General features: G+C 39.9%; 3 protein-coding genes across 12 annotated transcripts in view; all 3 read left to right on the top strand.

Moving 5' to 3' along the window:
* The window catches only part of kng1 (kininogen 1), a 44,107-nt gene extending 40,063 nt beyond the window's left edge, over positions 1-4,044 (top strand). For 3 of the 5 annotated variants that reach the window (XM_087302672.1, XM_087302669.2, XM_087302668.1), the window contains 3 exons: positions 884-994; positions 1,297-1,389; positions 3,643-4,044. In XM_087302672.1, coding sequence (XP_087158798.1) covers positions 884-994; positions 1,297-1,389; positions 3,643-3,876 — 438 coding nt within the window. In that variant the 3' untranslated portion in view covers positions 3,877-4,044. 5 annotated transcript variants of the gene reach the window in all.
* On the top strand, positions 3,767-9,502 carry LOC137490612 (niq CART3). 4 transcript variants are annotated; one of them, XM_087304777.1, is made up of 4 exons: positions 4,902-6,055; positions 6,245-6,949; positions 7,019-7,102; positions 9,251-9,502. In XM_087304777.1, the coding sequence occupies exons 2-4, from the start codon at positions 6,614-6,616 to the stop codon at positions 9,356-9,358; spliced, it is 528 nt and encodes a 175-aa protein (XP_087160903.1). In that variant the 5' UTR covers positions 4,902-6,055; positions 6,245-6,613; the 3' UTR covers positions 9,359-9,502. The 4 variants fall into 4 exon arrangements, with proteins under 4 accessions (XP_087160902.1, XP_087160903.1, XP_087160904.1 ...); XM_087304778.1 differs by having other exon boundaries at positions 5,311-5,864; XM_087304779.1 differs by having other exon boundaries at positions 5,314-6,346; positions 6,391-6,949.
* A 3,909-nt stretch (positions 9,503-13,411) lies between these two features.
* The window catches only part of map1sa (microtubule-associated protein 1Sa), a 40,339-nt gene continuing 38,267 nt past the window's right edge, over positions 13,412-15,483 (top strand). For all 3 annotated transcript variants that reach the window (XR_015522312.1, XM_087304669.1, XM_087304670.1), the window contains exon 1: positions 13,412-13,584. Coding sequence is in view for 1 of the 3 variants with exons in the window: in XM_087304669.1 (XP_087160795.1) it covers positions 13,428-13,584 (157 nt within the window). In the remaining 2 variants the exon portion in view is untranslated. The remainder of the gene's footprint in view (positions 13,585-15,483) is intronic.

Raw genomic sequence — 15,483 nt, 5'->3', positions numbered from 1 at the left:
TGCTAATTCATGCTAGAATCATGCTAAAAACACGCTAATTTATGCTAAAATCCTGCTAGTAACATGCTAATCCATGCTAGAATAATTCTAGTAACATGCTAATCCATGTTAGAAACATGCTAGTAACATGCTAATTATACTACAATCATACTAGTAATATGCTAATTCATGCTAGTAACATGCTAATTCATGCTAGAATCATGCTAACAACACGCTAATGTATGCTAAAATCCAGCTAGTAATATGCTAATCCATGCTAGAATTATTCTAGTAACATGCTAATCCATGTTAGAAACATGCTAGTAACATGCTAATTATACTACAATCATACTAGTAATATGCTAATTCATGCTAGTAACATTCTAATTCGTGCTCAATTCATGCTAATAACATGCTTGTTCATGCTATAATCATGCTAACAACATGCTAATTTATGCTAGAAACACGCTAGTAACATGCTAATTCATCCTAGAATCATACAAGTTGCATGGTAATTCATGCTAGAATCATGCTAACATCATGCTAATTCATGCTAGAATCATGCTATTTGTGTTAGCAACAGCCTAGCAACCACTCAGAACACCCTAGCAACACCTTAGCAACCACCTAGCAAAACCTTAGCAACAACCTAACAACACCTTAGCAAGCACTCAGAACACCCTAGCAACCGACTGTGTCAAACTTCATAAAAACTACTTCAGTTATTTACACTTTAATACCACTCCAAACTTTTAGACTCTGCTTTTTCAAGCCACTATAAGGTTTGTCCTCAAACTTTAATATCTTGTTCAAACTAGTAATTGTATAGTTTTTTTTCTGAAATGCAATAAAAACACCAGTACACGGAGCGTTTTCATTCTAAACTGCTGCTTTCTATATGCAGGTTGTTGCAGGATTCAGGTATAAACTGCAGTTTGAGATCGAGAAGAGCAACTGCACACGGCCAGAGTTCAAGATAGTAACTGAGGAGTGCCATCCACTGCTGGAGAAAACGGTAGCATTCAGATCATCTTGTGTCCCTCTTTATAACACTCACTAATTTATTTAATGTGTTCAGGGCTGGCCAATGAGTCATCATGGCTAATCGCTTCCAAAAATATTAATCAAATAGCTGTAAATATGCATACAATAAGTAAATGCAAACTTTTATTTTGTAATTAATTAATTGTGGTTATTCATTGCCTAGCAGTAGTGTATGTATACACATTTGATTAATCTGTAATGATTAAACTTTGATGTATCTTCAGGATATTATGATTAGTTGAAAACTCTAATGTTGCACAAATGGTTGTTTAGGAGGTTTTGAAGTGTAACTCGAGTGTGGATGTGGCTCCTTGGAGACATGAGGTTCCAGAAGTGCATGTTGTATGTGAGGCAGGCGTCTCGAAGGTGAGCCTTTTCTTTTTTTTTCAATTATTAAAGTTCTCTTATTATGCTGTTTGTGAATGTAAAAGGTCTCCAATGTGCATGAATTTATCTCCCCTAAAAATTAATGATACTATCTGAATTTAGCCACCACTAATTTAAGCCGTACAGTACATAACACACAACTGCATAAAGAGTTCATAACTGACTGGATCAGCATTCTGTGTTAAACACTGTAGTTGGAACTGAGACTTGAAGAGTTTGTTTTCAACATGTTGAGAATATGCTGTCTGACCAATCAGAAAAGAGCAGAGCAGAGCAGGACTAATCTGGCAAGTCAAAACTGGTTCATCTGACCAATGAGGGCAAAGTTGGACCATCGAACAACTTAGAACAATGTTGGATCATTTGACCAATCAGAGTAGAGTTTGACAAACCAACCAATCAGAACAAAATGTAACCCTCTTAACAATCAGAGCAAAGCAGGATGACCTGACCAATCCCAACAACTAGGATCACCTGACCAATCAGAACAGAGTTTCACTATCTAACCAATCAGATCAGAGTTGGAAGATTTAACCAATCACACTAAATGGGTCTGACAAATTAGAGCACTTTTGGACCATGTGACCAGTTAAAATAAACTGAGCCATCTGACCAATCAGAGCATAGTTGGATGCCATCTGACCAATCAGAGCAGAGTAGGACTAATCTGGCAAATCAAAACAATCTGGTTCATCTGACCAATGAAGGCAGAGTTGTACGATCTGACAAATCAAAACAATTTTGGACCATTTGCCCAATCAGAGTAGAGTTTGATAAACTTACCAATCAGAACAAAATTTAACAATCTTACCAATCAGAGCAAAGCTGGATGACCTGGCCAATCACAACAATTAGGATCACCTGACCAATCAGAACAGAGTTTCTCAATCTAACCAATCAGAGCCGAGTTAGACCATCTACCAATCAGATCAGAGTTGGAAGATTTAACCAATCACATAAAATGAGTCTAACTGACAAATTAGAGCAAACTTGAACCATGTGACCAGTCAAAATAGACTGAGCCATCTGACCAATCAGAGCATAGTTGGACAACATCTGACCAATCAGAGCAGAGTAGGACTAATCTGGCTAATCAAGACAAACTGAGCCATCTGACCAATCAGAGCATAGTTGGACACCATCTGACCAATCAGAACAGAGTTGGAGCATTTGACCAATCACAACAAACTGGGGATATCTGAACAATAAGAGTAAACTTGGGCCATGAGACCAATAAGAATAGTATTGGACCATTTGAACGAACAGACTGAGCCATCTGACCAATCATTAAAGAGTTTCACTATCTAACCAATCGGAGAGTTGGACCATCTACCAACCAGATCAGCGTTGGAAGATTTAACCAATCACATCAAATGGGTCTATCTGACAAATTAGAGCAAACTTGAACCATGTGACCAGTCAAAATAGCCTGAGCCATCTGACCAATCAGAGCATAGTTAGACATCATCTGACCAATCAGATCAGAGTTGAATTATCTGACCAATAATAACAACAAACTGGGCCATCTGACCAATTAGAACAGAGTTCAAGCGTTTGACCAATCACAACAAACTGGGGATATCTGACCAATCAGAGTAAACTTGGGCCATGGGACCAATGAGAATAGTGCTGGACCATTTGAACAAACAGACGGGGCCATCTGACCAATCAGAACAGAGTTGGACCTTATGGCAAATCACAACAAACTAAATCATTTGACCAATAAGAGCAGAGTTGGAAGATTTGACCAATCACATCAAATGGGTCTGTCCGACTAATTAAGGCAAACTTGGACCATGTGACCAGTCAGAATAGTGTTGAACTATTTTACCAATCACAGTAGAGTGGGCCATCTGACCAATCAGAGCAGAGTTGAACCATCTGACCAATCAGAACAGACTGGGCCATCTGACTAATCACAACAAATGGGGCTATGACCAATCAAAGCAGTGTTGGACTATCTTACCAATCAAAAAAACTAATCAAAACTGGGCAATCTGACCAATCAAATTGGAGTTAGCTCACAGAAAGGCGGAGTTTGGATTGGATGTGAATCAACCATTTCAGACATGTGAGGTTGAGCTGATGTTGTTATTTTATGGAAAATAATAGTTTTTTTTGTTCTTGAATAGACATGAACCTAATTAAAATATTGTAATGGGGCACTTGGGGCACTATTATATATATCCCAGCATCAAGTGTTTCATTTAATGCCAAACGTCTTTCTTTTAGACCAACAGCAGGTTCAAACGGCCCCCAGGCTGGTCTCCTCTAAGGATGCTCCCACAAGCCAAAGAGTCCTCAGAGGAATCCAAGGAGAGCATCAGCCCCCCAAAACACGTCCCGCTGAACTGCCCAACCAAACCCTGGAAAGAGTTCAAGCCGATCATCGCTCCACCAAACGCCACTGAGCCCTCAGAGCCGAGCGCAGACACCGCTCTCAGCGACCTGGATCTGATCAGATGAGCTCGGCGTTTAAATGAGGAGCTGAAGTAAAACAGGGGGAAAGAGAGAAGTCTATTAATGTGTTTTGTGGAGTTGTGAATAAAGTGTCATTAGTTTCATTGGTGGATTCGCCAGTAATTCACAGTACATTGTCTCATATTTCACAATAAAGTGACAAATATACAAATATGCATGGGTCACTGGAATGTTTGTGTAAGTCTATAAAATGTAAAACGGAGATCTACATACATTTCTTGTTGAAGTGTGTAAAACTTGGCACTTTTAAGGCTGGTTTATACTCGATGTGTCCACAGGTTTGCTTGGGTGCGTGTTGCGAATGTGATGTCATCGCGTTATTGGCGGTGTTTTGCTTCGGGTGCGCACTGCATCATTTTGACTTTTTTGTAACTCTGAGCGCGGCTTTGCATCCAAAGATGCACGACTTGAAGCTGAGTCTGGCTGAGCTGGGGGAATGTGTGTAACCCCGCCGGTCCTACATTACCCAACCAACTCTGTGCTGGGATCGAACCGATGACTATCCCCATGGGAGTCGGCTGCTCTAACAAGGAGGCTAAATACCATGGTCTCTAGTGTATGTCACTAGAGCACCTCTTTGGGTTCAGAGGAGTGTGGTTTACCTGCACAGCACTAGATGGCCTCTGTTACACTCACCCCCCTAAACCTCAGTCACATCTGGGTCACGGCACCAATATAACCCCACTGGTCCTACACCACCCAACCCGCTCTGAACTGTGTTTAAACTGGCGACTTTCTGCATGGAAGTCGGTTGCTCTAACAAGGAGGCTAAAGACTATGGCGTCTAGCTTCTGTAAAGCACCTTTAGAGGTCAGAGTGAGACAAAATGACAGAGGACAAATGTGGGCCACAGTTGGCAAAAATGTGGCATGGTCAATCAAGAGTAATCTGGGTCTAAACCTGAAGTGGCTCACACATGTCGGCGCAAATGTGGCCCAGTTATCTTAAAACATACGTGGGCCACTTTTGGCGAATATTCGGCACAGTAAGCTCTGGCTGGTGTGGAAATGAGCCTATAGTGGCTCAGAGAAGATATGGCAAAGGTGGCCCAGTTATGCTTAAACAAATGTGGGCCAATTTTGGGAAATATTTGGCACAGTTAGCTCTGGTTAATGTGGCTGTGAGCCTAAAGCGGCCTAGAGGAGATATGGCAAATGTGGCTTAGTTATCTTAAAACATACGTGGACCACATAGACTAAAGTCACCATCTTGGAGAAAAGTGTTTGCTTTAGTTGGGCTCTTAGCCCTGAACCTCTTAATATACATTTAATTTTGGGCTGCTGTAACTTTTCTGAACTTTGCTTGAAAAGTTTGTTCATTACAGCAAACAAAATGAAGCGAGGCACAACCTGTTATGAAATAATATAATTCACCGATGGTTACCAATGTTTCATCCATTATTAGAAAGTAATAGGCCAAATCTGGGCCATAATAAAAGCAAACTGTGGCCCAGAATAGGGTCAGTTCTGGTTCATTTGGCTGAATTCTGGCTAATACGTGGTATTGGTTTGGCTTATTTGTGGCCCAGATCTGACAAACAGGATCAGACCGCCGTAGAGCCATCCCTTCATTCAGTATGTGGTCCAGATGTAAGTGTCTGGTGTGGGTCAGATGTGGGCCAGAATAAAAGCAAGCTATGGCCCAGAATTGGGTCAGTTCTAATTCACTTGGTTGAATTCTGGCTAATATGTAGTATTGTTTTGGCTAATTTGTGGCCCAGATCTGACAAACAGGATTGGACAGCCCTAGAGCCATCATTCCATTCAGTTTGTGGCCCAGATGTATGTGCCTGATGTGGGCCGGATCTGGGCCAGAATAAAAGCAAACTGTGGCCCAGAATAGGGTCAGTTCTGGTTCATTTAGTTGAATTCTGGCTAATATGTAGTTTTGCTTTGGCTTATTTGTGATCCATATCTGACAAACAGGTGCGGACCGCCCTACAGCCATCATTCCATTTAGTATGTGGTCCAGATGTAAGTGTCTGGTGTGGGCCGGATCTGGGCCAGAATAAAAGCAAACTGTGGCCCAGAATAGGTTAGTTCTGGTTCAGTTGGCTGAATTTTGACTAATACATGGTTTTGCTTTGGCTTATTTGTGGCCCAGATCTGACAAACAGGTGCGGACCGCCCTACAGCCATCCTTCCATTCAGTATGTGGCCCAGATGTAACTGTCTGGTGTGGGCCAGATCTGGGCCAGAATAAAAGCAAACTGTTGCCCAGAATAGGTTAGTTCTGGTTCATTTGGCTGAATTTTGACTAATACATGGTTTTGCTTTGGCTTATTTGTGGCCCAGATCTGACAAACAGGTGCGGACCGCCCTAGAGCCATCCCTTCATTCAGCATGTGGTCCAGATGTAAGTGTCTGGTGTGGGTCGGATGTGGGCCAGAATAAAAGCAAACTGTGGCTCAGAATAGGGTCAGTTCTGGTTCATTTGGCTGAATTCTGGCTAATACGTGGTATTGCCTTGGCTAATTTGTGGCCCAGATCTGGCAAACAGGAGCAGACCGCCCAAGCATCATTATTCCATGCGGTATGTGGGCCGGATTTGAGCCACATGAATTTTGCTAGCAGGGATATGACGCATAGGAACTAAAATAGATATTGCAGCAGGCCTCAGATACTTAAAACGGCTCTTTCGTAGATGTTTTCCGGTAATGAAATTATGGCCTCCGGAAATGAAGCGGGTTTTCAATTGCGGTGAAAGATGAGGTTAGGTGTACATGAATGCTCTGATGTTTGAAGTTCACAGGTCAGGCGTATCAATCACCATGATGACGTTCTTCGCTGGACTCCTCACGTTTGCATTGGCTTTAGAGGTCCTGCAGGGTCACCGTCAACATCTGATCTGGAACGGGGTTGTGGGAAGGTATATAAAATCCTGGGACAATGCTCTGCTGTTATTTCGAGGAGAGTCCTGCTTCCTAGACACGATGGTCGGAGAGCGGATCTTTCTCCTGACCGTCACCTGCTCTGTTTTAATGCTGCTGGTTCGCTGTGATGAAGTTCTGCAGATCCGCTCGCCTGAGGAGGATAAAGCTCAGGAGGAGAAAGAGCTGGTAAGATCTCTCGCTCTCAGATGATCATTATTGAGCAGCCAGATGAGGAAAACTGTGCTTTATTTGTAGATTGAAGCTCTTCAAGAAGTTCTGGAAAAGCTGAGAAATAAACAGATTCCTGCTGTGGAGAAGAAGCTCGGCTGGGTTCCATCGGTGAGTCTATAGAGTTTATATCAGTGGTTACAGTTTTACACATATGTGCATTTTAAAGTCTAAATGTGTGTTTAGCTATATATGTGAATATGCAGTGAAGTTAAAGACGAGAGCTCCCTCTTTTTATGTCTGGGTCACTTTAAATGAAAAAAATATTTACTGCAGAATATATATATATATATATATATATATATATATATATATATATATATATATATATAGGCATACACACATACATATATATATATATATATATATATATATATATATATATATATATATATATATATATACATTTATTTATTTTTATTTTTTATTTTTTTGTACTTATTTATGCTGAGCAGTATGAAATAATATAAATTCATATTAAATACGGCAAAAAATACAAACTACAAAAGACAAAAACAATAAACAAGTTGACAATAACAGAGTTGACAATAACAGAGTTGACGATAACAGAATCGACAGTAGCAAAGTTGACAATTATACAGTCAACGATAACAGAGTTAACAGTAACATAGTTAACAATAACAGCGTTGACAATAACAGCATTGACAATAACAGAGTTGACAGTAACAGAGTTGACAATAACAGAGTTGACAATAACAGCGTTAACAATAACAGAGTTGACAATAACAGAGTTGACAATAACAGAGTTAACAATAATATAGTTAACAATAACAGCGTTGACAATAACAGAGTTGACAATAACAGCGTTGACAATAACAGCATTGACAATAACAGAGTTGACAATAACAGAGTTGACAGTAACAGAGTTAACAGTAACATAGTTAACAATAACAGCGTTGAAAATAGCAGAGTTGACAGTAACAGAGTTAACAATTTCAGAGATGACAGTAACAAAGTTAACAATAACAGAGTTGACAATAACAGAGTTAACAATAACAGAGTTGACAATAACAGAGTTGACAATAACAGAGTTGACAATAACAGCATTGACAATAACAGAGTTGACAATAACAGAGTTGACAATAACAGCATTGACAATAACAGAGTTGACAATAACAGAGTTGACAATAACAGAGTTGACAATAACAGCATTGACAATAACAGAGTTGACAATAACAGAGTTGACAATAACAGAGTTGACAATAACAGAGTTGACAATAACAGAGTTGACAGTAACAGAGTCGACAGTAACAGAGTTAACAATAACAGAGTTGACAAAAACAGGGTTGACAATAACAGAGTTGACAGTAACAGAGTCGACAGTAACAGTGTCGACAGTAACAGAGTTAACAATAACAGAGTTGACAATAACAGAGTTGACAGTAACAGAGTTGATGAAAACAGAGTCGACAGTAACAGAGTTAACAATAACAGAGTTGATGATAACAGAGTCGACAGTAACAGAGTTGACAACAGAGTCAACGATAACAGAGCTGACAATAACAGAGTCAACAGTAACAAATTTACAATAACAGAGTCGACGATATCAGAGTTGACAGTAACAAAGTAGAAAGTAAAAGTCAACAACAACAGAGTTGATGATAACAGAGTCAACGATAACTGAGTTGACAATTACAACATTTACAGTAACAGAGTTTACAGTAACAGAGGTGATGATAATAAGGTTGACGATAACAGGGTCAACAGAGAGTCGACAGAGCTGATATTAACACAGTCAATGACAGAGTCGACAATAAGAGTCAAAAGTATTAGAGTTGACAGTAACAGAGTCGACAGTAACAGAGTTGACAGTAACAGAGTTGACGATAACAGTCAACAGTAACACATTTACAATAACAGAGTCGACGATAACAAAGTTGACAGTAACAGATTTAACAATAACAGAGTCAACAGTAACAGAGTTTACAATAAGATACCACATTGCATGTCTAAAACAGAATTTTATGTTTTTTTTATTGTTTTTAAAACACAGTAACGGTTTTATAAACATTTTGCTCAAATTAATGACGGAAGAATAAAGACATGCCTCAACGCCTGCCAGAGTTTCCCACTAGTCCAACTATCAAAAAATTCCTAAATCAAGAGGCATTTTCTCGACAAGCAAAACATATTGTCTTGTTTTTGGAAATAATAGATCAAAATAAAGTTAGTTCACAGCAAAAATAGGTTTATTTACCCCATTTGGTGTGTTTATTTGGTGTGTGTGTGTGTGTCCAGTGTGATGCAGGCGAGCAGTGTGCGGTGCGGAAAGGCTCCCGCTTCGGGAAGTTGTGCAGTTGTCCAGGAGGAACCGCCTGCAGCTTCTCCATCCTCAAGTGCTTGTGAGAGGGAAAAAACAGCCTCTGTCTCTCATAATGCTCCAGTGTGTTGTTTACCATCATCAAATCTGTAACATGTTTATCAGTACATACAGACGAATGTATAAATGCATTCAAATCAAATAAATGCATGCAGTTTTGTATATTTTTATTCAAAGTCTGATTCCTGTGCTGTTTGCTTTCTCTTTTCATGGCCACAAGGTGGCGCGGTGCGCATTCAAAGAATTATTTTTTTCCTGAAATCATTTATTAACAGCAAATATAGAAGTTAAACATCACGCAAGCCTACTATACAATAATAAATTAATTCATTTAAATTTGTTTAATTACATTTTGCTATATAAATACTTCATATTAACTGAACATGGACTTTGTAGGTCACCTCTCACTTTTAATTCTGCAGGAAATAATACTTTAAAATGTTTTTAACATTGTTATTATTATTTTTAAATATTGCGGCAAACTACTGAAAGGTGATTAAAAGCAAAAATATTTAACTGAAACATACACTCATTGGCCACTTTATTAGGTACACTTTACTAGTACCAGGTTGGACCCCTTTTCCTTCAGAACTGCCTTAATCCTTCATGGCAGAGATTTAACAAGCCACTGGAAATATTCCTCAGAGATTTTGCTCCATATTGACATGATAGCAACACACAGTTGCTGCAGATTTGTCGGCTGCACATCCATGATGTGAATCTCCCGTTCCACCACATCCCAAAGGTGCTCTATTGGATTGAGATCTGGTGACTGTGGAGGCCATTTGGGTACAGTGAACTCACTGTCATGTTCAAGAAACCAGTCTGAGATGATTCACGCTTTATGACATGCTGCGTTATCCTGCTGGAAGTACATCGTGGTCATAAAGAGATGGACATGGTCAGCAACAATACTCAGGCTGTGCCATTGACACGATGCTCAGTTAGTACTATTGGGCCCAAAGTGTGCCAAGAAAATCTCCCCCACACCATTAAACCACCACCACCAGCCTGAACCATTGATACAAGGCAGGATGGATCCATGCTTTCATGGTGTTGACGCCAAATTCTGACCCGACCATCCGAATGTGTCAGCAGAAATGGAGACTCATCAGAGCAGGCAACGTTTCTCCAATCTTCTATTGTCCAGTTTTGGTGAGGCTGTGTGAATTGTAGCCTCAGTTTCCTGTTCTTGGCTGACAGGAGCGGCACCCGGTGTGCTCTTCTGCTGCTGTAGCCCATCCGCCTCAAGGTTGGACGTGTTGTGTGTTCAGAGATGCTCTTCTGCAGAGCTCGGTTGTAACGAGTGCTTATTTAAGATACTGTTGCCTTTCTATTAGCTCAAACCAGTCTGGCCATTCTCCTCTGACCTCTGGCATTAACAAGGCATTTCAGACCATTCTCTGTGAACCCTAGAGATGGTTGTGTGTGAAAATCCCAGTAGATCAGCAGTTTCTGAAATACAACAGACCAGCCTGTTTGGCATCAACATCCATGCCACGTTCAAAGTCATTTAAATCCCCATTCTTCCCATTCTGATGCTCGGTGTGAACTGCAGCAGATCGTCTTGACCATGTCTACATGCCTAAATGCATTGAGTTGCTGCCGTGTGATTGGCTGATTAGAAATTTGTGTTAACGACTGGTTGGAGAGGTGTACCTAATAAAGTGGCCGGTGAGTGTAGAGTACAATATGTAAAAATGAGAACATACAATAAAATATTAATACAAAGACAATAAACAAAAATGTATTAGACAATCACAGATAGCTTATAAGATTCACTACCGCTTTGCTATTTTTTGTCCAAGTAACAGCTCAATATGATATTTCATATCCATCTTCAATAACAATAGGTTGGGTTTTCCTTTAGCCCATTTCTGTTTGTGTATTTGGTGCTTTCCACATGTTTGGTGGGTGGTTTTTAAATTATTGTTCATGACTGAAAATATACAAACACAGCCAGGAGATATGAAAATACCTACAGCGGGGGTGGCCAACCCTGTTCCTGGAGAGCCACCTTCCTGCAGATTTCAGTTGCTACCCACATCAAACACACCTGAACTAATTAATTAGGACCTGAACACCACGTGATAATTACAGGCAGGTGTGTTTGATATGGGTTGCAATTGAAATCTGCAGGAAGGTGGCTCTCCAGGAACAGGGTTGGCCACCCCTACCCTACAGTAAGTATTAACTGCATTCTTACAGAGAGAAAAAGGAAACAAACAAAGGATGCGGTAAGAAAATCACAATATAGAAGTGTGTGAACATAATAAATAGATTAAAAGCATCACAGGACAGCTATCTAAACCTAGTTAGAGTCAATAGATAACAGCTCTTTATGCAGTATCAAAAATCTGACACACTTTTTTACACAGGGAAAAAATTAAGCCGTGAGTCAAACTCAGAAAAAAAAATCAAAAATTAGGGATTAAAGCTGTGTATTTTTGTTTATGCATACAAACCTTTTCAAACAAATACTAATAATAAAAAAAAAGTTAAAGGTAAATAACTCCAGAGTAATATCAAATAATTTAAACGAAAAGATTGTGCAAAGGTATGGTGGGTGTTTAGATGATGATACAAGTCAAACCAAAACTTCTGAACAAATTCAAGTGGTGCTTGCTGCAGAGCCATTTGAGGAGAGGTGAGCTCCAGAGAGGGGGAGCTTAAGCTTGAGCTCCACCTTTTTTGCACTTCTTCTACGAGTGATGTCACTGGGGGTAGGGTTAGGGGTGGGGTTGGTGTACGCATTAAAACAACTTACAGGAGGAGGAGCGACAGCTCATGCTCCCCCTCTCTGGAGCTCACCTCTCCTCAAATGGTTCTGCAGCGAGCACCCTCTCAACAAATTCACACTCACACAGATAACTGTATTGACGTTTAATCATCATCAATTGATCCACCGGTGACATCACACAAAAAATCCCCGCCCCCTCGGATAAAAATTGTGGGTGTGTCCCTGAGCGCATCGCCTCTGCTAGACAGTTGAGCTGTCCGGTTCAGTTGAGGGAGTCGGTTCGCTCGAACGGTTCATTTCACTAAACCGGTTCTCTAGAGATTAAAATGTTACCAGAAGTCAACGTGGAGCATTTCTTGTGTCTTTGTTTTTTGCACATTATTAACTCAATCCCATATATGTAAATAAAAAAAAAATCATGAGCTTTCAATAAAGATATGTTATGGTGTGTTTTATTTAGTATACATGTGGGTGTACCAGAATCTTTAACAGATTTTCTGGGTCTCGTTGCAACTCATTGCAAAAAAAGAAAAGTGTCAAATGTCAGAGCTTTTATTTTTTTTATTTACATATATTTTATACATACCCAGCGAGCTTTTTTTGTTTTAAAAGATGTCTAATAACCTAGACGTAAACAGGTTTCGTTAAAACCAGGATAAATTTGTGTTGTCAGCGAACATCGAAAAGCCCAAGATAGTCATAAATTACAAAACAGCATATGTGAATTCTGTCTATTCTGTATTTGATGACCAGTCTAGTTTTGGTCTATTCTTATGTCTATTAGATTTTCCCCGACAGCCAGCCTTGTTTAAGCCATCTATGTTAGATGTCTATGCCTAAACATTGCTTGGTGGGTAGTTACAGAGATATACATAAAACAGTATCAGTACACAAGAGAACTAACAACAAAAATGAAATAGCCTACATTCACAGCATATTAATTATTTTAAATAACTATTTAATTTAATATATAAATTATATAAATATATTTAATAACTAATTTTTTTAAGTTTTATTTTATTTTTATTAAAAGGTTTTTGCCTAAAGAGCCTAGGATTTCTCTGTAAAACATATTTAGACCAATGAAAAAGAGTTTAAAGTTTGGTACATTTTGTTTTGTGAATGTGGTACTTTCCTATTAAAACCATAATGCTTGTCCATTTCCAATAATCCGGGTTGCAATTCATAAATCAATCAATTATCACTTACAGTACACTTCAAAAAGTAATAAGAAAATTGTCCCACACTGTCCCACATCTCTCAGAATCACTTTGTAAAAGTGAACCAAGAGAGTCGACTCAAACGAACGATTCTTCAGCGAGTCGGACATCAGGAATTTGGATAAACTTCGCAACATGGCGGCGGAGCACATCGGCGAGTTGGCAAGCATGGAAAACTCGAATCGAGGAGCTCGACCCGGTTTCTGCAGCGAGAAATACTCCCTGCTGGTGATCGTGGGACAGCCAGGGCCGGCGGGGTTCGTGGATTTGCTGGTGTCGGAGATTGAGAGAGGTAAAGTTGTTGTTTTGCAGTCGGATGGCGAGTGAATGAGAGTCAGCGCGCGCGCTCCCTCGCCCATCACTCCCCGCGTGCACGTCACCAACAGAAAATTCGATGAAAACAAAAACAAACTATTTGTATTAAAATAACCGTGGCGTCAGTGCGTGATGACGTCACTCACGTGAATCCTCGTATTACTGTGATTACAAAATATTTAAAATAGTATAATTTTATAACAAGTATAATAGGGAAGAGCTGTGTTTTATTGTCATAAAGTTTGTACTGCTACTCTGTAGACCTGTTTTGAGTCTAAAATGTACTTCTGAATTAATGACAGCATGTCTTCTGTCCTAATATGAAAGTCTGAGTGATATTTCTGGGTGAGTGTTTTGCATAATTATCACTCACAATCTCCTGAAAGCTGTCACATGTTATGAATGTAACCATATATCATCCCCAGAGAGTGCCTTTTGTTCATGTGACCTTGACCGCCTTTCATTTTTGTCAGCTGAGTGGGAACTAAAATGAGATGAATGCCCACTGAGGGCTCATGTACAGATGCGTTTAGCTCTGTACATGATGGCTCTCGGGTTTCGACCGTGTCATAAAACCTCTATAAGAGCTCAAATGAGGAAGTTTTTCGAAGTTTTTGTTTTGCAGAAGATGGCCAAAGAGACAACAGCTCTCTTTTAAAGGGATAGTTCACCCATAACTGAAATCTCTGTCGCCGTTTGCTTGTTAAACCCTGTTTCTTTCATCTGTTGAACACAAAAGAGGATATTTTGAAAGATGTTGAAAACCACCAACCAGTTTGTTTTTGTTCTTCTTTGAAAGTCAATTGCATCATCCCAATTCTCATACTTCTACGTCCACAATGTAGAAAAGTACATACTATTGAGAGTGGAACAGAATAGTATGCAAGCTTTGAGACATACTGCTTCCTCATTAATGGACTGTTACGTCGCTTGGTGCAAACACATCTTTATAAGTTCACATTGTTTACATGTTGTATATATTTAAATATTTTCCTGTTCGCTAGATATTAGGGCTGCACAATATATCATAAGTGCATCGATATTGCATTAGTGCATCCGCAATGTGAAGTTTCTTAAAGTAATTTCGAGAGAAGCATGTGATAGGATTGACTACAGCTGATCCCTATCACTAATCACTAACTAGCCAATCGGATCACTCTGAATTCAATATAAATATCCAGCCTAAACTTCATTCCTCATCTTCGTTTTGGAAACCCCCCCCCCCCATTCATCCCTTTTCCCTTCTCCTCAGTTCTGGCGACATGGTGGCTCGGTGGCTCGCACTGTTGCCCCACAGCAAGGAGGTCGTTGGTTCAACGCTAGCTGAGCCAACCGATACTCTCTCTGCGGAGTTTGCATGTTCTCACCGTGTTCGCGTGGGTTTTCCCCGGGTACTCCGGTTTCCTCCCACACTCAAAAACCATGCAACAAAAGTTAAAGTCACTTGCACTTACTACAAACTAGCGCAGCTAGTGGTCCATTTGGGAAGCTATCGAGAACTACCTGATCTCATATCCCTCCTAATGCTTATTGACCAGGCGGGAGCCTTGAGCTCATCTATCACCGAGCTCAGGGTTCTCTCCCGGGACAGCATGCCAAACTTGCTTAAATAGTGAAGCATTATCTAAGTGTGAACTCTTGAAAGTCTGTCAGAGTTCAGCTTATGTGGCCTGTTTTCACTGAGTGTTATGGTACGGTACAATGGTTGGTGAAAGTTTCAGTCGATTTTCAGTTTGAGTCATTCTCACTCGAGGAAATGTCTACAGTAAAGCTGAACGGGTCGTTTACATATCATATGAGAAGCACTTCTCACAAAACACAGGCTTCATACACATAAATACTTGAGTATGAATGTTCATGACTAACCTTTCTATGA

Source organism: Danio rerio, chromosome 22 (assembly GCF_052040795.2).
Source record: "Danio rerio strain M-AB ecotype USA chromosome 22, GRCz13ab, whole genome shotgun sequence".
In the NCBI taxonomy this organism is placed as follows: domain Eukaryota; kingdom Metazoa; phylum Chordata; class Actinopteri; order Cypriniformes; family Danionidae; genus Danio; species Danio rerio.
The sequence above is the reverse complement of the archived record's forward strand: the minus strand, read 5'-3'. Positions and strand labels throughout refer to the sequence as shown.